This window comes from Mus caroli, chromosome 5 (genome assembly GCF_900094665.2).
Source record: "Mus caroli chromosome 5, CAROLI_EIJ_v1.1, whole genome shotgun sequence".
Taxonomy (NCBI): domain Eukaryota; kingdom Metazoa; phylum Chordata; class Mammalia; order Rodentia; family Muridae; genus Mus; species Mus caroli.
The window spans coordinates 67,505,021-67,529,296 of record NC_034574.1 but is presented as its reverse complement, the minus strand read 5'-3'; the positions used below and the strand labels follow the sequence as shown (position 1 = coordinate 67,529,296).

The following is a 24,276-nucleotide window of genomic DNA, read 5'->3' as shown; positions in this document are numbered from 1 at the left end:
ATTGGTGAGAAATGGACCTCTCTTAGCCACTCATGTTCTGGGCTCCTCTACATAAAGGAAAGTACCCAGTTTACCTTGTGAGTACGTGTTCTCAATAACACTGTTCAAGCACATGAAGAGGTCACCTAGGTAAAGGAACAGTTGTGCTTTTGAAGGGCTCAGATTTAAGACAGAAAAAAGTTTCTCAAATACATGCACTTGAGTGTGGCATAATATATATAGGATTTAGGCAGACAATCAAAGGTGGTTTTTTTTTTCTTCTTTTTTCTTTTTTCTTAAGTCAGCAAGCATTTGAGGACACCCCTTGTCATTTTCCTCCTGACTACAATTATTCTGTGTGAAAAAAGATGATATATAAGAAGCAAGACAAAAACAAATAACAACAACAAAAACCTGAGAGATAGTTGAAAGACAAGCCATCAAGGGCAGGGAGATCCATCTTAAATTCTCCTGCTGCTCAGCAAGCACCCGGGGTGAAGAATAAGCTCTGACAAGAAGTGACATTGTAGCATGTCACATATAGAAGCAGTTTTGCACAGAGTAGGTGCTTAGCTAATGCGACACACAGAGATGTCTTGACTAGAAATGATAACTGTACACCTCTGTGAAAGCTCAGGTTCAGGGCCATTCTTTGTCTGCCCTGGGCTCCTGTGCCAGACACTAACTAACTCCCGCTTCGGTCCCTGTTTGTGCATAGCAGGCTCTATGCGGGCACTGGAGCCTTATGCCAACTGCTCTCATTGTGTGCTCAAGAAACTAGGAAACTAAAAGAGTGAGATTGCAGCTTGTCTTTGGTTAAGTAGTAAAGGAAGCTATTTAAGTCAGGCAACAGATGAACGTCATTAGGCCATTGTTAGAGACTCCCAACAAGCCATTCCCACATGCTCTACCATCTGCTAAAGGGGACCCAGTCTCGTGTCTCTATGAGCTGAAGATATGCGCCTCTCCTCACCCTGCCCCTGTGCCCGGTCAGCCGCTGTCCTGTCACACAGAGCAGAATCCCATTTGCACTCAGTGAGGTTGCTTTTGCTTCTCTGGCCTCAGGTGACATTTTATTGAATGTGAATGGGATTGAGCTCACAGAGGTCAGCCGGACAGAGGCCGTTGCCATACTGAAGAGCACACCCTCCTCAGTGGTACTCAAAGTCTTGGAAGTCAAGGAACAGGAGGCCCAGGAAGACTGCAGCCCAGCAGCCCTGGACTCCAACCACAACGTGACCCCGCCTGGTGACTGGTCCCCATCCTGGGTCATGTGGCTGGAATTACCACAGTGAGTCCCAATTCAACACCCCAATGGATTCTATTTCTTAATCCACTTTCACTGTCTTGGGCCAATTTATGGGCACTAGCATCTTGCTAAGACCCAGTCTTCTCTGTGGGACTGTTGGGAATAACTGTCTTCTGTTGGCAAATGAAAATCCCTATAGAAATCTTAGAGTAGAGGTGGAAGTCTAGACAGAGAAACTTCTAGATATTCTTGAAGTGTTTACACTTCAGTGTTACCAGATGGTTCATGTAGCAGGGGGTTCAGTTGACTGACAGACTTTCAGCCTGTGTTTCCACACTCATGAGCTGAGTTGCATCTGCTCACACCAAGCTTCATCTTTGCATGGGTATGAGTGGGAGCTGCAGACTGGCTGTGGTCCTACTCTGAGGCTTCCAGAAGCTCTGACAGAACATCATGGCTTCAGAGAGTTAAGTGTCTGCTAGCTGGGGATGCTTCTCACATCTCTTTTCAGTGACTCTTCTTGGAAAGTCCTTTAGGAAGCAACTAGGTTACCATTTTTCTGAGGTATAACAGGAGAGCTCCACAAAATGGCTCTGAACAAGAACCAACTAGTTAAAATGGACAGATAAATTTGATGTTTGCTTCCTTGGACCAGAGCAAAATCTACTGGCCCTTAGATTGTTGTCTGCGAGTGTGCTAAGCTTAAATGTTCAATACAGGTGTCACCAGCAGTAGATTCAGCAGGACAGGCGAAATAATAGAGGCAAAATATTTATTTGGTTTTAAAACATTTTCTTGAAGGTAGAGAGTGTTCTTATTTATTTAGTAGCCTCAAATACAAACTGGTCTGGATTCCCTTTGGGGGTTTCCACTAGTTGATAACATTACTTTCTATATCACTAGGCCTTTAAAAGACCTTAGAAAATGAAACACTGAGCATTGAGGCCAATTATAGCTGTGATAGCCAAACAGGAGGCTGTTGTAGTGAGTAAATTTCCTTTTAAATGAAATTTTGGAACTATGATCCCAAGTCTGTTTATAGCTTTTGTTTGAAAGCTCCCTGTTAGACTCTCAGTGTTCCTTTGTGTGACACAGAGAGCATTGAGCCCGTGGTTCCTTGCTTCTCCTGCGTGCCCCCCGGCATTGGCAGCAATTCTCTGCTCTTGTTGAGAAAGGGGGAAAGGACACGAGATGACAGGGGCTTCTAGATCCTAACAGCCTTTCCTATCCTGCCTGCCTGCAGTGTTTAATGACATGGCGAGCAGGTCCGAGGTACCAGAGCAGAGGGAGTGGAAGTAGCTCTCCTTTCCTGAGCCTTTGGCCCACTCAGAAGTACCTAGCATTACCAAGGTCCTGAGCATGTGTCCAGCGAAAAGCAATGTCAGAGGTTGATCGTTTCTGCAAAACGCTGGTGAGCTTGGGCATACAGGGTATGGAGCCTTGGCCACTGCTCACTCTGCTGCTGTAGTATAAAGGTGGCCATAGACCACCCATGAGCGAAAGCTCACAGGCTTGGCTGTAGTTTGAGGCCCAAGCGTAGATATCAGTGTACCCACTCAAACACATCAGTGGCCCATGAGCTCTTAGGCTCCAAGGCTTCTTGAAAATTAAACCCAAGAATTGACTTGGGGCATCATGACAGTCGGTGCACCACCTGTGTCTGCTTCTGGCTGGTTGCCAGTTAGGTGGATATCACACCATAGCGTCACGTTTTGTTCTTTAGGGGTGACATCTGTGATGGTCAGGGTCAAGCTGTATGAAGACAAAGCTATCTCATTCCCTTCCCTCATTATGTGGCCTGTCCCTTTTATACCCAATGTTCAGAAGAGCTGCCCAGTCCTTTCAGCTCTCTGAGGTCCCCGGATGTGTGCCTGGACATCTTCTCTTGGACTTTTTCTTGATTCTTTCAGTTCTGTCTGTTTGCTTGCTTGCCTTGTTCTCCTCAGCTGCCCCCCTCCCCAACTCTCGGTCAAATGGCTGCTCCTTTGTGACCACTTGCATTCCTGAGGGCTTGTCTTCTTCCGCTTGTGTTCTGTGTGATGCTCTATCCTCAGTGTAGTCTTTGATTTTCTTTTTCCTTCTTTCCTCTCTTGACCCTCCACTTCTTTTGAGACAAGGCCTTGGTATGCAGCCCAGGCTGCCGTCAAACTTACAGCAATGCTCCTGTCTCTGCCTTCCAAGTATCGGGACTACAGGCATGTGTGACCACGCCTGGCATCATCTTTGAAATCCCTTTTGCCCTGAGCTCTTGCTTTTTACACAGAGCAATTGCGGCATGGGTATTTTAAATCATAGTGAAATGATTAATTACCAATTTCATTTTCCATAAGGCATATCATCTGTGTAACAGTTTTCTAGTGAGTGGCTTTCCTTAGTTCTTTTGTTACCTCTCCCCACCTGCTTTCTTGTGTAACATTATTAACTCTGTTGGTTCAAATATCTTTTAGTGGGATACTTTTTTTTCTTCCTCCTGGGAAGCTGTCTCCTGAAGACTGATAAGAGAAAGGGTCAGAGCCATATTCCAGGTATAGGGTTTCTGTGTTCTCCTAAACCAACTGAGGTCAGCAGAGCAGGCCACTCATTCTCGGGCTCTTCTTCCTCACTCACGTGGGTAACTGCTCGGGTTCTCACTCCTTTGCAGGTCTGAACCTGGGGAAACCTGCCTGCCCACTTCTAGTGTGGTGAGTGCAGGCTACCGGGACCTTTCTGCTGAATTTCCCGTTGCTCTTTGCCCTTTGCCAGCTCTCGCTCATACATGCTAACTCTTAATTTTGCTTACGATGATGGACTCCGCATTTCTGCCTCCAGGCTTCCTAGTGAATTTAATATACAAAGGGAACTGTGCCTTCTTCAGTCTGCCAGATGACACTTGAATACAACTAACTACTCTGGTACTTTTCAGGTCCCAGTTCTGTCCTGGCCTCATCTCAGTGGTACAGCTTCAGTCCCCATGGGGTGGGGGTGGGCATGCACACACAGCTCTCATCTTGAGTGCTCAAAGCCCTTACCAGCATAGCAGCATTATCTTACATGTATGTTTAGCCACTGGAGGGAAGTGATGAGTAAGAGATTCCAAACCACACCTTGGCAAAATTAAATTCTACCTGAATTGTTAGATTTAGACTACAATTAAACCTTTACGATATATGCCCAGAAATGTCTAAGTTATAAATACATTTCACCTTTCACTCAACAAAGCATGAGAAAGGATATTTCCCCTATTATACAGTCTTGCCAGTTACCTAAAGTCCTCCCCCACCCAATGAAGAAGCATGTGTCAGCAACAGGCCTAGAATCAAGAGACCGTGGCACTCTATACTGAGATGCAATGCCTTAGTATGCCACACTGGCATTTCCTGTGCGGACCAAATAACCAGGAGTAACAGTAGGTGATAAAGATTCAGATAAAAGCATATTTAGTAGTCGTGTGCTCTTTGGTAGCACCGTATGCCGGGGGACCCCTGTAGCAGCTCTAGACTTTCTGCCAGTTAAACCAATTATCAACTGCCATTCAAAAGAGAACGCTGATGACATTTTACTTGGTTCTCTCTCAGGGCCCACATTCCGCATCTGGAAGTTCTTCAAAGCATGCTCTCATCTGGACTAGCGTGATAGAAATATGCACTAACTCAGTTCTCTTCTTGCCTAAGAATTTAACCCTTTCTTCCCCTGAAGCCCCTGATATACTTTAATAGAGATTGTTAATATTAAAGGGGGAGGAGACAGGCATCAGTATTTTCTTTTGCTAGCTAGAGTTTGACACCTAGGTCATGAGCTAAGTCCGTTGTGTCTGTACATCGAAGCCATGCAGTGTAAGGGCAGCTATGAAGCCACTCATGTTTATGAGCCCCGAGGAAGCCCAGGGTCTCTTTTGAGCTTCACATGCTCTCTGTGATTCAGAAGGAGACTAAGGTTCAGAGCTGTCAGATGACATGCTCACGCTGCATGGCTGAGCTGCAAGCTAAGCCTGCTATTCCTGCCTGAGTCTATGATTTCAATCGTGATGCATTAGTGAGTTGGAAGTACCCCCAAGAGACTGCTAAGCCTATATTTAGCTTTAGCTGATTTATATCTTTGTTTTTTGTTTTCTACTATAAAGTGAGTTCTGGAGAAGTTCACATAACAGAATCTTGCACCAGGATAGAAAAGACAGTTTTCACTACTGCTTGCTACATAAGTCTATAATTTCTTGTCATTTCTCCTATCTCTTTCCCTATGTGATTGAAAAGTTCCATCCATCAAAAACCAAATGGGCACATCACTTCAAGAGCAAAGTTACTTGCCCCAAGCCTGCCTATATGTAATATGTAAAATGATGCATTTTAATGTTTACTGTAACAATAGGTAGACCCTTCCCCCCCCAAAAAAAACCCCAAAACCCCCTAGCATTTCAGAAGGTCTGGAACTGCTGTTGAGTAGACATCTATTGATGAAACAATGAATCCTTTGTACTAAGAAAAGCCTTTTATTGACTTCAGAATCTAGAGAGCAAGATATCCTGATAAAAGTATCTACTATTATGAACCATAGAAGTCATGAAAGGTGACCACCGAATGCTCTGCAGACCGTTTCCTTAGAGCCCCATTTGAGCAGACTTTTTATATCCCACCTGGATTGGATGAGCTCTCTGCCTACCTGCTTAAGTATCAACTAAAGAGAGCGATCAACACAGGCACCCTAATCCAGGAGTTAGCCACAGGAAGAGGCTCTTTACATTCTACCCAGTTTAAAATTAGTGGTAATGTTTACAAGTAAGTTAGGACAAAAAGCTGAGCTATCCAAACAGATGGTAACAAAGTTAAGATGTGCTTTTGTAAAAGGACTGAAACTGGTTATGTCATCAACTTTCTTTTCTCAACAGAAGCCTAATCTATTGTTTTCTAAACTTGGCCATTGTTTTTCTTCTACACGTATATTAATATACAGATGTGGTGTTTTGGATTTGTGATTCCAATATAAAAACAATGATGAGAATACTTTAGACTTAATTTGACCTATTGTCCTTTTTTAAGTATAAAGTATTAAGTATCCAAAATTATTAAATTCTCTATGGCTAAGAGAGTGCAATAATCTAAAGAATGAAGAATCAATTCATGGTCTCTGCTGCTTCCACACCACAGGTTATGATTCAATCCAGTCAGAGACATGGCCTTGACACTGTCTTGGCTAAGAGACACAGTTTACGTTCTAACGTTAAACTTCTGTCTTGGCTTCTTGTTTTTTAAGAGGCAATGCTGCCCTTGTCTTAGTAAACATCTGACTTAAACCTAGGCAATGTTGCAATGTTTTGTTGAGTAAATTGGCATATGAGGAAGAAGAGAGGAAATTAAAAATAAAATTAATTTGTAAGTGTCTTGCCTACAAGTAGGTATGTATACCACATGTATACCTGATACCTGTGGAGGTCAAAAAAGGGTGTATGGATTCCCTGGAGCTGTAGTTACAGATAATTTTAAGCCATCATGTGGGTGCTGGGAACTGAATCCCGGTCTTCTGGAAAAACACTAAGTACTCTTCATGGCTGAGCAACCATTCTAGCTCCAAAACTTCGTTTCTTAAGCAGCTCGAGGCTTCTTATTCTTAATTTGCTCACTTGAGTTAAATGTCCCTGTGAGCCTAAGCCTAACCATAATCCCACTGAAAAATGACCAAAGCCCTTGCCATTCCTTACACCATGTCAGATCTTTCTCAATTAGATGTAGATGAAAAGAATGAGCTCAGAGGAGGCAAAGCTCACAGTCACATCCAGACGGTAAAGTCACTTACTCTGAAAGGTCACTCATCTGAACCAGCTGCCGGGTTTCCCAGTGGGTGATGAAGTAAAGTAATGCAAGGGGAAAAAACGGTCATCCGTCCCAACGAACCAGTCTGATGCTGGCAGAGCTTAACATAACTAGGTTTTGCTGCTACAACAGAACAAAAGGGTAGGAACACGTGTCCCTTCCTGAATGCATGCTACAGGAAGACAAGGATTTGGTCTATCACTGACATTCGCCAAGTTCAAGAGCACAGTACATACTGAAACATCTAAAAGTTGTTTCACTATGAAGAGTAGAGGAAATAGATACACTTGTAATTTATTAAGTCGACTAGTTTCATAATTTTAGATAGTTGTGTTTACAGCTGGTCAACATAAAAAAATATTTGGTCAAAAAGGGCCCACAGAAATACTTACTGAAAAACAAAAAACCCCCACAAACACCCCCCCCCGAAAGCCCCCCAATGATCCCAAGACAGAGAAGTGTTCAGTTTCAGAGACTGCTGTATATACCTAGTTATAATTATATAACTGGAAGAGTGGATCATACCCCTGGGCAGGAAGCATTTAATTACTTTCCTACCAAAAACAGGCGGGAGGAGGGGGGAAGCACACGTCAACCAAGGTGGGGATGTGTGCTGCTTCTACTCTGGTCAGATACACTGGAACTGAATAGTGTGGCATCTCGTACACAGTAGCTCCAACAGGATGTCTTTTTTTTTTTTTTTTTTTTTTTTTTTTTTTTTTTTTTTTTTTTGGTTTTTGAGACAGGGTTTCTCTGTGTAGCCCTGGCTGTCCTGGAACTCACTTTGTAGACCAGGCTGGCCTGGAACTCAGAAATCCGCCTGCCTCTGCCTCCCAAGTGCTGGGATTAAAGGCGTGCGCCACCACGCCTGGCCCGACAGGATGTCTATGCTACTCACAGGAGGTTTGTGGGAATTAAGACAAGTACTTAAGAGTAGAAATGAGTTTTCACTAAGTGAAATTTATGGGTGTTTCTAAAAAATCATTTCAATGAAAGAAAATCTTGTACATGATGTATGGGTATGTCAATGCCTCTAAAATAAAAAAAAAATGGGCTTGTTTTATTTCAAATGAAAGGAACAGTATGGAAGAGGTTATTGTATTAGGATTCTCTAGAGGAACTTAGAATGAAATTCATATATATATATATATATGTATATATATATATATATATATATATGAATGAATGGTTTACAGGCTGTGTGGTTCAGCGTGTCCAACAATGGCTGACTACCAATGGAAGGTCCAAGAATCCAGTAGTTGCTTAGTCCATGAGGCTGGAGTCTCAGATGGTCCTTAGTATATGCTGGAATTCAAAGTAGTTTCTAATGCCAGTGAAGGAATGGACTTGCAAGGGAGAGCAAGAGCAAGCAGGCAAACAGAGAGCAGGCTTCCTTCTTCATGTCCTTACATAGGCTGCCAGCAGCATGGCCCAGATTCAAGGTAGATCTTCCTAACTCCACATAAGATCTGGACCAAAAGTGGGCCTTCCCACTTCAAATGATTAAGAAAAAAGAATCCCTCATAGGTGAACCCAGCCACTTGAGTTTTAGTTAATTCCAGATGCAATCAAGTTACCACCAAGAAGAGCCATCCCAGTTGTTAAATAACGAGAAAGGTCAGTGTAATGACCAAACTTCATTGCTTAATATTTCACAAGATCATTTTTATTATCAAAAAGCAACTGATTATTTTAAGGTACAGTCTATAAACAAAACATCTTCATTTCTACCAACATAAAAACTCTATCTTCCAGTCAAAAGCAGGTCCTAGACCATAGACACACATGTGGTCGATCCTTTGATCCTAGAGCCACCCCCATCTTCCGACACCCTGTCTACTGTAATGCAACTGTTTGCACTTAGGTCTGACAGCCACGACTCTCCTAGTTGAAGGTGGTAGTGGTTCTCAGGCCAGCTGTGCTCCTCCCTCCCCTTTGTATTCTCTGCTGCAGCTATGCCATGTTATTTTACTCCAACAACTACTCCATTATTTTTGGCCCAGTTTCCATTCACTTTGTCTACAGTCTTCTAAGTTTGTATGAGTAAACTAGTATTTTCCAAGGGTCAATAGAAAGCTTACAACTTAATGAAGTTCATTAGCAAAAGTTAAAATTATTGTCCTTGCAATTAATCGCTAATTCTGAGAATGTTTGTCTTCTTTACAAATTATATGAGCCCCCAAGTATATAAAATTATACCCCCTCAATATGTTCAACTGTGGGTTATCATTAGAAGTATCGAGACATATCCTACTTTTGGCTCATGCATTATTTTGTCCTTAGCCAAAAAAATGTGGCCATCTTTCTCAGTAGAGACACAAATAGAACATAATACTAAGTCCTTTTGTTGAAAGGGTATTCAGCTATGGAAAAGAGAGATCAAATACAAAAGCTGACTGAGAGCATAAAAATTTGCTGTCACCTGAGGGAGATATATGCAGTATTTTTTTCATTTTAAAAGTGTCCCCAAAAAATGGATGAGAGAAGTCACAACTCAAAACTCATTTAAATAGACATTAATTACATTCTATTTCAGGTACTTATATAACTGTAAAGATGTGATACTACGAAGGAACACAGCTGGAAGCCTGGGCTTCTGCATTGTGGGAGGTTATGAAGAATACAGTGGGAACAAACCTTTTTTTATCAAGTCCATTGTCGAAGGAACACCTGCATACAATGATGGAAGAATCAGGTAATGATTACTTAGCAAAAGATAATATTCAAGTATTTTTGTTTTCTACATGTAAAAACTTGGCTCCACTTGAAAGAAAAAGCATAGAATATACTTTCCTGAAGAGTGAGAAATGAAAATATGAGTGTACTAGTTAGGTAGTAAGAAACCCAAAATTATAACCGGCCTTGGTCCTACCTCGAAAGTTCCTATATACTACTATACCTTCTAATGCAAGCCGAGTAGAGCTTGAAGAATTTACGTGAAGAGGGAAGTTCAGATCAGAATTAAAATGGACAAATATGGCAAACCCTAGGACCACCCAAGTCCCTTTGAGGAGCTTCAACCATGAAGTGGTTCTGATCTCAGTGCTGTGTTCTTTTTAGATGTGGTGACATTCTTCTCGCTGTCAACGGTAGAAGTACATCGGGTATGATACACGCTTGCTTGGCCAGGATGCTCAAGGAACTTAAAGGGAGAATTACTCTGACCATTGCTTCTTGGCCTGGTACTTTTTTATAAAATCAATGATGGATCTTAGAAAAACCACAGATAGGCTAAGTAAAATTGTATTTATCTTGTCAATTTTTATATTTAAAGAATATATTGTAAAAAATGCCAGAAAAGTATGATATTATGAAAAGTTACACCTCAGAGACTGTTCTCAAAAATAAAAACTAGTGATAATTTTTATTTGGTGTAGAGGATTTCTTATTACTCCAAATCTTTTAAGTTTATATATTTTTAATTCAATAAAAAGCCCATAAAGACTTACATGGTTTGTATGCCACACTTAATTCAAGTCGATTACAAATGTGGTATAAGTAGAGTTGAAAGACAGAGCGTATTATGGGCATTTAAGCTTAATGGCGGAGGATTTCAATGAGAAATGGGTATCTTCTAAGTGAGAGCAGTCCTCTTACTGGTGGCTCTAACTGCCTCATCTTTCACACACTAGGCTCCTAGCCCCATCGCTGCTCTAGAATGCCTCTTGGGGTTAGTCCAGAGTTTAACCTGTGCTCTGGTTTTAATGAGAAATGACTGATCTAACACTACTGTCGCTGAGTTTATTTTTATTCTTAATATGGAAACAATATAAAAAAATCCCCCACATCCTACGCTACCGCTGATCCTCGGAAAACATATTAACAGCAGCCAGAGCGCCTTGATCCTTGCTCAGACAGATGGCCATGGAGTGGTCTGATGCTCTGCCAGTCAGGTTCATGTGCCTGCTGGGAAGCACACAAGTTTCATCACAGGGGTACCCAAATGCCTCATACCATTTATGAATTTAGATATACAAATAGTCCACTTAGTTACTATGGACTCAAATTCAGAACACTGAAAACCTGCTATCAAAAACTGTGATATCAAGACTGGGTCCAAGTTCTTGAAGATGCACGAGTGTCCCAGCAGTAAGATGAAGCCTGGCTTCATGTTAAGAGGGCGTCTTGCAGGGCAACGCCTCTTCTGCAACAGTATCCCACTAACCAGAAAGCTAGCCAGGGTGAGGCCCTGGCCTTCACCATCCCGTGATCACATGGTCAACCTTAGCTCTAAATCCCCTGATGACTTAATTCACATTACTTTCTTAGATATAAAGTCACTTCTGTCTTTTATTCTTTAAATATTACAAGACAAAGCTTTTTAACTTAACACAAAAAAATGCACACTTTTATTTTGGAAAAGAAAAAAGTTAACGTTTCATTCTAACAGAACAAGATTAAAGGTATATTTCTTAAACATTATCCAGAAAAATAAGGAGATTTATAGCATCTATTTCTGGGACTGACGTACAGAAGAAGTGGAGCCTACTCGGCAGGGGCAGCTTCGGTGCTCTCCTGTTCTGGGACTGGCTCGCTGCCAGCCTCTTTTCCTTCTTTACTTCTTTTAGACTTTTTGTGCTTGTGTCTTCTGTGACTGTCCCCTTCTTCACTTTCATGGCGACGTCTACTATTACTGCAGAAAAAGGAATTGTGTTTTAACAATGGAGACAATCAATCTGGTCTAACCAATTAATGTAAGCCTGGGTTTCAGATAAACTTGTTTTCTGATTTGGGGGACTTATTCTGCATGAGATTTTACACATAGATTACATTTGGGGGTTATCTTCACCCATATCATCCCAGATTTCTAGTACCCATTACTTTGTTCTTGAAGACTTTAGGCAAGTCTTTTTCTAAAAGTCTTTACAACGGGAATGGAAAATACCATCTTATAGGGTAAATTTCCCAAAACAATGGGCATTAATTAAAATTGATTCTAATTTAAAACCGCAGGCCCCATTTTTTTTTTCTTAAGCCAAACAGCATTTTAATATTTTATTATAAAGATTGGGTCATATACCCAAATTCCCCTCTATCAAGCAGATAATGTAAAACAAAAACCACCCAGACATCTCATTTTTATTCCATGCTAATTCTGTCTGGAAGATATTAAAAGAAATGCAACCTCGCTAGATTTAAAAACTGTTTTTGATGCTCCTAAGGAAGGAGCTACACTGGGCTGCTCTTGGTCTTTCCCTTAGGAACAGCCTACAGTTAGCTTTTTGGAGCCGGGTCACTACTAAAGAACAAACCTGCGAGAGGACTTGTGTCTTGTTTCCTCCTTCTCTCTGTGACGTCGTTCTCTGTGCCGCTCTTCTTTCTCCCGACTAGCTCTATGGCGCTCATAGCCTCTCTCTGCATACTCCCTGTATCTGTATCGCTCTTCATCACTGCAATGGAAGTACAGATGCTGACACCAGGACTATGATTTAGCTGACTGAACAGGAAGAGCTCCTCAAGTCATACAGAAGCCAGCACATTAACTTGTATTTGCTGGGCCAAGTCACAGATCAGTGTCACACGTAACTTAAGAAGTCAGGGACCTAAAATAATGGCATCCTGTTAGATCTGTTTTAATGACAGAGATTATGCTACATTTTATTTCTGGGAAAAAAGAGACCTGTAGTTGATTTAAATTTTAATCAACAGATATTTCCTTTTGCTCTCATTTTTCTTTTTGCTCTCATTTTTATAAATATATATAATATATTTTTGATATATGGGGGAAAATCTTATCTGTAAAGCATTGGCCATATAGTAAAGATTCCAAGAATATATAGCTCACAGTGGCTTCTACAGAAGACAGACAAAAGAGGTTAATAATTTTTTTAAGTGTTTGCTTTTTACCAGCAGACACAGTACAACTTGCATCATGTGCAGAATAATAAACATGAAGGAAAGAAAGCCATCAACACCTGCATCCCCACACAGACCACACAACCTGTATATCTCAGCTACCTCACCCGCACCCGTCTCTGTCCCTGCCTTCTGTGTACATTAATGATGACATGTGGCTAAAAACTTCAAATGCATGCATACAAATTACAGCTTATTTTCTGGGGATTACACACATGTACTACCATGCGGGGCTTTTCCCTTTTTTGTGCCTGACACAAAATTCAAGATTTTAAAACCCAGTATTAGACAATTCTGTTATTTAAAATAAACATCTTTTAGAATACTGTCAAAAGCTTTAGTTTTAAAAAATAATTAGGAATTTGTATGCAGCAACAAGATGCTCAAGAATCTGCCTGGGAATAACAGGCTCAGGGGAAAGCATACGCTGTAGAGAAGAACAAACCAGCCTGTGACCACCTAGCAAAAGGAGTGGTTAGTAATGATATTTACAGTGCCAGAACACACTGCTGCCCAAATAATGACTGGGATATATTAAGACTGTACAGCCATACTACTGACAGGCAGTGCAGAGCGGCAGTGTGCACATACATGCGCAGCGTGACCTAAGCCTGAGCCCCAGGAATGCTGAACTTCACTCCTTTAAACCTCAAGGCTTCTCATCTGTCAATCTTTTCAAGGTTTCCTTGAGACCAACAGGAATGTTTATAAAGTGCTTGGTGTGAGAGTAAGCAGTCAGTGAGTGGAATTCTTGCCCTGAAAGGACATCAGTGGGGAAAGGTACTTGCTGCCAGGTGGCACCTAAGTTTGATCCTCAGTCTTCATATTGTAGAGGATGGAATTGACCCCTGCGAGTTGTCCTCTGAGCTCTCAGGGGCTCCAGGGGATGACCATGTGCACAGAGCACATCATAAAGACATGGAATTCTTCAAGGAGTTTAGTGCTTACATTTCAGAAGCAGACTATTTCCTATAAAGGTTTCTGGGGCTCTAATAATTCTCTCCAAGGTAAAAACAAAAACCAGTACAGAGACAAATGAATATTATAACTAAATCCATCAACAAATGAGGTTTTCTTTGTAATGACTCCAACTAAGCTTGCATGAAATACCGACGGCCAGTTACTGCACAGCTCATTATGTGTAGCCCCTCTTTTCCCTTTGCCCTCGAGCCAATTCTTGGTGCCCTTGAATGCTGTAGACAGTCACATGAGCAACAGATTGTTGGGGAGTTGGCCCTTCATGAAAACAGCAGCCGCGCCCCATCCCTTCTGATACTCGCCATAGTGCAAAGGTCACTCCAGGCCTGGAACTCGTTAGAGCACATTTTCTAACATCCTATAGCAACCAGTCTTATTTCTGGCCCTCAATTAAACTGCCTTAAAAACAGATGTTAAAACTGCTCTCTAATTTTCAAAACAGTGACCCTGTAATTTGTAATGCGACACATACTACATATGTTTTGCTTTTAGAATATTTTTGTCAGTCTTTAGAAACAGCTTTTACCTCCCATGAGTATGTCCTAGGACAATTTCCCTAGGACAAGTGAGAACAGAGAACTCCTCTACCTTTTGCTTTTCTGGCCTCAAGCTTTTTCTTAAATTTAAGTAATGCCTTAAAACTCAGCAACCTGAAAATGAACACATGGTTTAACCACTAACATTTTCCAATTTAGCAGAAAGTCAGCAGCCCCTGTGCGTGTGTGCATACGGTGTGCGATGCAAGAATCTTCTTCCAAGGCATTTCTGCACTAAGATCCTTGACTGTGACACATACATTTTACAGACAATATGCTACTTCAGAGGTACATTTCAACCACATTGGAAACTAGACAACTTCCTGAAAAAACTCCTGCCCTTGAACATAGGCAGAGCTGTGCGTGTCGGTGGCTGTGGCCAGCACTGTCCGTCCCACTTACATGTACATGCTATACTGTCATTTACCTATTTGATCAATAAAGTTGTATTAAATATCTACTATGTGTCAAGTCATGAGAAAACAGGGTGGGAGAAAAGGTATTTTCATCATCTTTTCTAGTCCTTTGTCATACACTCTTTGAGTCAGCTTAACAGTTCTATGAATTTAATGTGTAAAGACAATGTATGAATATTTATGTATTTTAGGAAACAGCACTATTTCTGGCTTAGAACAGGACTCAAAATGTCACTCACATGAATGAGACATTAAAAAAAAATAAATGGGACAATCAGTAAATCGGTATTTTTTAACTCACAATACATAAAGTGGAAATTTTATTTGAAAACAATATATATTAGGACTGTATATGAATTACCAACTAATTAAACTTATCTAACACAGGATCGAGACTAGCTTGAAGAGTACATGGCTCTGCAGGTACTCGATTCTTCATGTGGCCTAATCATAAGCAATCATTGAGAAATCATGTTTAGGTGACAAGACGGAAACCTGTGAGGTGATATAAACTTCCTTTAAAGGCCAAGTGAACAACATGGTGTGAAAATTGCTGCTTACAGTACTTGGAATCCTCAAGAACAAATGAGTATGATTTCAAAATGGCTTTTCTAACCACACCTTGAATACTCCTTTCCCAGGTGAACTGGAATTCATCTCCTCACAGCAAATAAAACTGAGTAAAAATGAAGTGCACTCAAGGCCCCGCACACCCAACAAACCTGTTGAAAACACTTGGGGTGGGGCTGTGGTCGCGCTCTCGCTCCCGCTCCCGGGTGCGTTCCCTTTCTCTGTCCCGGTCCCGCTCTCGCTCTCTGTCTCGGTCTCTCTCCCGGTCTCGATCTCGGTCTTTTTCTCTCCGTGCATAATAGTCCCACTGCTTGGTGGTGTCCACAAGGCTAGGCCATGAGGGAGCAGAACTGGTAAGGTGGGGAAAGGCGACTAAAGGAAAAAGCACATTAAAGGCACAGGTTATGGGATGCAGCATTATACTCTGCTTACTTTCCAATATCAAAAACAGAAACAAGAAGACACTGTTTGTTCCCCAGCACCCACAGGGCACCTCACAACCATCTTAACTCCAGTTCCAGGGTATCTGACTACTCTTCTGTTTTCCATGGGCACCAAGGATGCTTGTGGTTGACATATAGGCAAAATACTCATTCTCAAAAAATAAAATAAATTTTAAATATTTCTTTAAACAGAGAGACTGGGCCTATCTATATGAAACTGGGTTACAGGGAACACGCTCTTCAGGAGGACTGTGGGTCACAAGTCTCTTCTTCTTTGATTCATTTCTGTCCTGCCATCAGGTGAATGGTGTGGCTTCATTATACACCACCACCACACTAGGCTTAAGAGTCATGGGCTAAGTTATGGGTGTGAACCTTTAATCTGTGAGCCAAAATAATGATTTTAAAAAAGCTTGTCTCCTAATATTCTTAAAAAACTGATTTTTAAACTAGGTCTCACTTCATAAGCAGTCTTCAGATCACATACAGCGAAGATATTATTTTATGTTGCTCAGGGGTACAAGGATGAATTATAAAATCTAAAATAAATAAAACGAAGGTAAAAACAGAACAGCAAAGAAGCTCTGTCTGTTGCCTTTATTGTAAAGCTTCACCTGGCTAAGATTAGGGGAATCCCTTCCTCTCCTTCTCTCAGTTTTATAATTAGCTTTTAACTAAAGGCTTGTCCCTGGAAGGAGAGCTGGTAGCTATACAGTCAGTCAGTGGGAGATCCTACTCCCTAACAGTAAAACAAACACCCGTCACTCTGAGAAGGAGTTGAGTTCTTAATTATCCATTTGAAAGAATTCTCCAAGGCTGGGCCAGTGCTATCAGGTATGACTTTCTGATATGGGCTAGTTGCTGTCTCACCTGTACTGAAGCAAACACATGGGACAGAGTGACAGAAACTCCCGATGCCATCGAAAAGGTAAAACCCAAACAGACGAACTCAATGAATGATGCTTAGGGAATGCTTACATATCATAGATACTGTGCTAAACTTCAACTCTAGCTCCAGTTTACAAGACGAAAATATTCTAATTCATCCAAGGTTATCTAAGGTAAGCTGGACCCAAGATCCAAGCACAGGCAACCACAGAGCTCATGATTCAACAATTATTTTGTATTGCTACAGGGTTACAAAAGAGGGAGGGATCTTGTACCCTGCTGGAGATGGTAGAGATTGTGAAAATGGTGGCTAACACTGGGACACTTAGAAAAGAGCTGGACAGGTGCCTCGAGGTAAACCCACAGCCTTAGGGGAATGTTTGACTTTCAGTCTAACGACTAAGCATGGCACCAGGACAGATTCTACCACAGAAATGCTTTCTAAGTCCATAAATATTTCTTCCACCTTCAATGGTGGAAACAGGCCATCATAATGTCCACTTCCGGATGAGTGCTGTAGAGAGACTAGCCATGCTACTCTGAAACACAGGTCCCATGAATGGTGATGAGGTAAAGGCATTTGAGAAGCCACATATCTAAGAAAAGCTCTCTACCTGTTCCCATATGCCACAAGCAGGAAGTCAAGTCCACAAAGGCTCAGGTACATCTCTTGCTTTCTTTATTCATCACAGGAGATCATTAGCCTGGAGACCTAGCACTAGGTCTTCTCATTATTATTGGCTTTATTTCATTATCCTTTCAGCAGTGGGGACTGAACCCAGGCCCTCACTCATACACTCATATATTCTATCACGGAACCACAGCCTGAGCCACTAATCTATTCAATTAGTCAGAACCAATGAGTTTAACTAGAATTTTTTTTTTTTTTTCTCGAGACAGGGTTTCTCTGTGTAGCCCTGACTATCCTGAAACTCACTCTGTAGACCAGGCTTGTCTCAAACTCAGAAATTCGTCTGCCTCTACCTCCCAAGTGCTGGGATTAAAGGTGTGCGCCAACCACTGCCTGGCTTAACTAGAGTTTCTTACAGTAGCATGGATGGGGTATTATTTACAGGCACACTGGCTATGAAATGCCCCTCCCCCCTAGCTGAGTGACCAGCTGCATCCACACCCTAGGGTAAGGTGGGACCTCTTATGGAATGCTGATGGGCCTGGTTATTTGCTTTGATCAAAGTTCATGTGTGAGTGCAATGGCTGTGTCATACCTGGAGGACAGGCAGTGCTTTACAGAATTCCACCCTATCTCCTCCAACCTGACCCTTCCATGGGTGACTCAGAGGTCCACTTAGGAATGGGCACTCAACGGGTAGTTTTGGATCTCTCATTTACTATCTTTGCTGCAGACGCCATCTAATTCAGACTCTTGTAAGCTTCTCTTTCATGCCACACGGTGAGACAAGCTCACCATGCTTGTGTCTGTCTTTGTGAGTGGGTTTCACCTAACAACTGTGTACAGGGTTGTTCTCCCCACCTGTTGACCTGCTCAGTGTCCATTGCAGGGACTCAGGACCTCATTGGAGAAAGAACCCGCAAAAAGGAATATGGCAAGAGAACTCAAGTGGAGCTAAAATAGCATATGACCTTAGTTCCTGAGGCAGTGGCAGTCTATGAGAGGTTGAAGTCATCCTACTCTGGGAGAAAGGCACCATCAAGTAGCATCGCGTTGCTACAGGAGAATCCTTCATAAAAAATGCAACATATAGGAAACTCCACTATAATATTAAGATATTGCCACAGCTAACAGCCACCACCCCGACGGAAGCAAGACCCTTCACAAACAAAAAGACTGACTCACTGAAGGGCTCGAGTCATCACTAGCATTTTTAGCAGCAACAACAAAAATTCATATATGTGTATATATATGAGCCTGAGATAAATCCTAAACAGCTTCAGGATGAGCTGAGCTTGCAATACCTATTGTGCCATAATTTTTTTTTTGTTTTTTGTTTTTTTGAGACAGGGTTTCTCTGTGTAGCTTTGGTTGTCCTGGAACTCACTCTGTAGACCAGGCTTCTGAAAGCAGTCTGTCAGATATACAGACCTAATTCTTTCAACTGCTATTTCTTAGTGACTCTGCTAACTTAAGCCAAAAAAACATGTTTCTATTTCAGTACCAAGATATATTCTGCTGATTGGCAGTGGATCTCGGTGGTGAGAAACTTACCATTGCCATAGGGAAACGCTCGTGCAGAACGGCTGTCATACCCAGAGGAATGGCCACTGTGGAGGAAAGAACTATCTTTATATCTAATGCAAATATGTATTCAATCTTAATAGTTCAATGGAAACAAAAGGAGAGCAAGGCACAATTAAGTCTGAAAATCTGTTACAAGGTCTTGTTATTTTTAATATAGCATAGACTTTTTTTTACCTCAAAAACCTTAGACCCAGTAGCTACTTGCTGGTACTGTTCAGCCTAACTCATGCAATCAATTTCAGCTGGCTCAGTGAGATAGGGACAATCAGAGACTAAAGAAATGTTTGAGGTTTAAAATTTAATCTTAAAAAATTGGGTTTAATGACTCTAAGTTATAAATCCTCAGTAATTAGTACATTAGATAGAACATTCTGATTGAGAAACAAGTGTGTATTTAATAAGAACATGATGACAACTACATCCTCACCTCTCACAATTTGCTTCCTGGAGCAGCACTTTGAAAACTACACGGATGGCTAGATGCCACCATACTAAGTGAACCCAATTTTCCTTTGCTTTTACATAGTTGGACTCTGACTTTTTAGACTATCGACACTCAGAGTGAAGTAATGGAATAGCTGCCGTTCACTAGTGAGTTCTGCCTGCTGAGCTGTGTGCCCTTCTAATCCGCACAATGAAGTCTAGAGAGACAGTAAGCTAGCCACACTGATGGGAAATCCTAAGAGGTAAACACAAACTGTCGGGGGAATACTCTTCAATACAGGAGGTCTTAGCTAAGAAAACTAAGTACAAGACAGGAGAAAATAAGGCTACTGCCTTAGGGGACAGCTCGGTCGGTCCATAAGGAAACAGAGATGCAGCACGGTAGTGGGAAGAAAACAGCTTTTCTTTTTATTACAGTACAGTAACAGCTGTTCTTTCCTCTTTCCAATAGATAAACATTTATTATTAATAATTTTTAACAAACTGTTTTTCTTTTTCTTTTCCCTGTTTTGATATTAGGCTATAATTTCATAAAAGTAATTAATACAGATTAAACTTATGTACAGACAGGTGCTATATCTATTAGAAAATGCAAGCAGAGACATATTTGTAAGGCTCTGCTGCAAGGCTGTCAGTGATCAACAACTCAGAGCACCACAATGCTTTACCTTTCTATTGTTGGTATAAGAGATGGAGGTGGGGCGCCTGGTGGAGGGGGAAAACCTGAAACATTTAAGCAAAAGTAAGATATTAACAGGACACATATGTAATATTAAGAGTGAAACACAGTTGCTGAGTATCACTAATATTTTCTGAGGACACAAACGTGCTTCACTACGTCATAACGAACAGGAAAACATAAAGCTGAAACTTATAAACAGGTTTTTAGAGCAATAACGTTGTTAATTAACAGTCTGGTCTAACACACAGAGCACAAACTGTCAGGACACCCGGTCTTATTTTCAGCACCACACACAGCCCATTTTGTCTGTCTAAGAAAGTTACTTTCAGAGCCTTACCTTTTCCACATAAAATATACAGTAGCAGTGTTGCCATCAGATTATGTTTTGAAGAAACACAAATAAAATAGCATTTACCTCATTGAAAAGTATTCAGTCTCAGATTGATAGAACTTCCTTTAAAGCATGTCATTTGTAAATCAAATCTAGCCAGTAAATAGATGTGTTCATAGCAATAAAATCTGACATGAAATGTTCTTTAAATAACAGAACCCAACAGACTACTTTACAAAGCAAGGCACATAATGGAATTTTTTGATTAGTCTGGAGGCAAATAATCTGTACTTTTGTCTTGTGTGGTCAGCACCCTAAATCACTTACATAGCTACATGAAATGCCACAGAACAACACGGCTAAAAGGGGCCTCACTCAGCATGTCATCTCCTCTATACTTTCAGAGTATGACACAGCACCACAGCCCAAGCAAGACTTCACAGTTCCACAATTCAAGAGACCTATTTTTTCCCCAGGTTTTAAGAACCTCCACTATTAGGAAATGCATCAAATTCAACAGTCTCAATCCTTTGCCCTCAAGTTCACGTCCTGATGGAGACAAGTCCACTTCTATACCCCAACTATCTTCTACTTATTGGCAACTTTCCTGATGACTCAATGCCTCCTTCTCAGTGCTCTCTGGGGACACGAATCTCAGTTCTCTCATTCTTCTCAGACTTCATTAAATCACTCTTTAGCCCCTTTTCAGACTATGTAAGTTTACTATGCTTGTCACTCTGTCCCTCTTCTACTAACATCAAGACGAGCCCAGGCTTGGCAGTTACAGCAGGAGTCCTCGAGTCCACGTCATACACAACAGAGGCTCACAGCCAGACTGTCTTTCAGACTACAGATACAACAGTCCCGTAGCCTTCCTCTGCTCAGCCTTTTCTCAGCCACATCCACAGTCAGTGACTGGTAGTCCTAGCTAGGCAGGAACTAACCTTTGCAATCTAAACTTCGTTTTCTGCTCATCCAGTTAGTTTTGAATTGAGACCCACTCTCCTCAGCAAAATCACTACTGACGTTCTTCACACTCCTTGGTTTTTACACTGAACTCCGTAACTAATCTTTCCACCATTATACTGTAAAAAGTAACTGACAGAAATGGAAAGGACAGGCTGGGCTACACAAACGCTCCTACTGACTACACCATCCCAAGGCCCAATATTCACCACTCTAAGAACAAGTGCTCAGCTAGTTATTAAGCCATACAATTGCTGTGTTGGCTAAAACGTATTTTCTCATGACAATGAAATTATGACAGTGGGTAAACAACCAGAAACCATGATAAAGTCAAGATAAATTTTTTCTTTTCTTTTTGAATCACTTTTACATATAATAAAAGTCAATGATCTAAAAGGCTTTTCAAACAGCAATTTTACTTTACATCATCTACCGTTTTTCCTCACAGACTGTGAAGGTGAGAATTTCGAATTCTATAGACATGGGTAAGACAAGTTTAAGAAAACCAAACTGTCTTAGTGCTGGAATGAAGCAAAGGCAGAGCTGAAAATAGGACCTTGAAATCCCGGTGAGCTAGTGTACATTCTAACCACATCAACACCGGCCCTCCTGTAACTATAAAGCTTGAAATTTCATGTTCATTAACAATGATGGAGAAGACATGAAAAAGGTTTTACCTGGAGGTGGTACAGTTATTGGAATACCTAAAAAACAAGTGATGAAATTTAATATAGTAACTGGATTTCAGAACCTGTTATGTTTTTATGCCATCACCAAAACAAACTTTGAAATAAAACCCCTGACTCCGGGTCCTGGCTTAGCACTCAAGAGAAGCGCTCCGTTTTCTTGTGAACCAACAATTCAAATACAGCATCCAACTTTCCTGATGAAAAACTAGTCTAACAACTCCATAACAAGATTGTCCCACTAGTTGGAATCACAAATGAAGTTAAAAGGCACATCACTTAAAAAAAAGCACACTTGTGATACACAAAATCAAACTCCGTAACGTTGAAAAGCTCACTAAATTTGGTCACGAGAATTCGGTTTTGTTAGTTTAACATTTTAGTGGAAATCCTGCAGGGAAAGAAAGATTCAGGCTATCATCCACTTTTGAAAAGGCCAGTGTGGGCTACTCAAGTGTGAAACCTGTTTTACTGCTATAACCAGGAGCCAATAGTCAATGCTTTCTTTGATTTGTGGAAGTAGAAAGGGTACAGGAAACTTATATGGGCAGACAGACAGACAGACAACGTACACACACACATACACAAACACACACTAATGTAAGCATAGATAGATGACTGCCTTTTAGAGGTGTTAGCAAAATAAAATGAGTATTCTCTACTATGTGTAAACATTATAAACTTTAAGAAATAAACTATACATGAACATTCTAAATTTACACTGGCCAAATGTTCCTGATAAGTAATAAGCATCTAAAATTAAATCCAAAATTTAAGAAATACATGAAAGCCAACATGCAAACTGGAACTACTTTTAGTTGAAAAAAAAATAGTGATCTCAAATAACAAAACAAGAAAAAAATTTGAAACAACCTTCTCATTAAAAGTTTTATATTATAAACTCCATTGTCCAGTTTTATTAAATCCTATCTTTAAAACAGTGTCAAAATAGCTCAAAGGAGGGGGCAATCAAATTCATTTACTAGCTGTATGCAAGTGAACAGAAGCACTTTCAAATGTTTTCATGAGCAGAGAAGGCTACTGCTAGCTTATTTAAATTACTCTGGCAGACATGTTTTATTGGAGTGAGGCTTTCATGAGTAAGAGCTTAAGACAGCACATGGCCTTGCACCACAGACACAAGTACCTGATCAAACACTGTGAAAAGATATGGAAGGCGGCCATGGCAGTCGCAACCTACAAAGCCAACCCACAGCAAGCACAATGTCATCGACCCCAAGGTTTCATCTTGATGCTTCTCGTGTCACTGAAATCTAAGGCTCTAACAGAGAACCAAGAATCCCAAACGCAAAGTTAACGAGAGAAGGTGGAAGGGAGGGAGAAGAGTGTGTATATTCTTTACAATGGCACAAATAACTCTACCGAGCCTTACTATCTGAGTTTGTTTTCACATGCAATACATGAATGCATCTGTGCTGTTTTTAATGTGTAGCCCAGTGCCAGACCAGTTCCCTCTCTGTGCTACTATCAGTCAAGTAACATTACCAAAACATGTTTATGAGTAGCAAGCAGTACTTTAGCCAAACCTACTAAAAGGAGAATTTGTGTGTTTGTGTTGGGGGCGGGGGAGGGGAGGGGGGGGGAAACACTTGCTGTCAAGGGTCTTCCTCAAAAGCACGTTAAGTGGTGAGAACAAGTGCAGAAGGCACGTGGCCACATGACCTTTTCTCCAGAAGCAGTTGGTTAGCTTTATGTCAAAGTGACACAAGTTGGTATCACTTGAGAAGACAGCCTCAACTGAGAAACTGCCTCCATAGGACTCGCAAATCTGTCCAACAGTTTCCTAAACAATGATTGCTGTGGGCAGATCTTGGCTCATGGTGGGGACCCTGAAGAGGGCCCAGAGTTGTGTCAGAAAGAAGGCTGAGCAAACCAGGAGGCACAAGCCAGTAAAGTCTACTTCAGCTCCTGCCTTGAGTTCCTGCCCTGACTTCCTTTGGTGATAGAATGTGATGTGGAAGTGTAAGCCAAATAAGCCCTTTCCTCCTCCTGTTGCTTTTGGTCACAGTACTTTATCACAGCATTAGAAACCTTAACTCAAACAATTATAATCTGCCTTTAATTTTAATCCTACTATAGTAATATCCTACAAAAGATTTTTAGAAACCATCTGGAACTAAGAACAGAGTTTAAAAAAAAAAACGCTATATCCAGTTATATATAGAAAGCTTGTATGCTAGAAAGGGCTTTTCCAAGGGAGATCTTTATTTATGTAAGGTTTTACTTCAGT

General features: G+C 41.1%; 2 protein-coding genes across 14 annotated transcripts in view; one reads left to right on the top strand and one right to left on the bottom strand.

Annotated features, from left to right (window-relative positions):
* Positions 1–10,378, top strand: part of Lnx1 (ligand of numb-protein X 1) — a 108,281-nt gene extending 97,903 nt beyond the window's left edge. For all 5 annotated transcript variants that reach the window (XM_029477992.1, XM_029477991.1, XM_021163798.2 and 2 more), the window contains 3 exons: positions 1,045–1,270; positions 9,548–9,706; positions 10,072–10,378. In XM_029477992.1, the coding sequence (XP_029333852.1) occupies positions 1,045–1,270; positions 9,548–9,706; positions 10,072–10,207 (521 nt within the window). In that variant the 3' untranslated portion in view covers positions 10,208–10,378. The remainder of the gene's footprint in view (positions 1–1,044; positions 1,271–9,547; positions 9,707–10,071) is intronic.
* Fip1l1 (factor interacting with PAPOLA and CPSF1) overlaps positions 8,662–24,276 on the bottom strand; it is a 63,377-nt gene continuing 47,762 nt past the window's right edge. For 4 of the 9 annotated variants that reach the window (XM_021163804.2, XM_021163811.2, XM_021163809.2 and 1 more), the window contains 6 exons: positions 22,017–22,043; positions 20,029–20,083; positions 18,884–18,939; positions 15,520–15,739; positions 12,264–12,401; positions 11,330–11,644 (listed from right to left, as the gene is read on the bottom strand). In XM_021163804.2, coding sequence (XP_021019463.1) covers positions 11,497–11,644; positions 12,264–12,401; positions 15,520–15,739; positions 18,884–18,939; positions 20,029–20,083; positions 22,017–22,043 — 644 coding nt within the window. In that variant the 3' untranslated portion in view covers positions 11,330–11,496. Of the gene's footprint in view, positions 10,918–11,279; positions 11,645–12,263; positions 12,402–15,519; positions 15,740–18,883; positions 18,940–20,028; positions 20,084–22,016; positions 22,044–24,276 lie in introns of those variants that run through there. The other 5 variants (XM_021163808.1, XM_021163810.1, XM_021163813.1 and 2 more) reach the window with 3 other exon arrangements.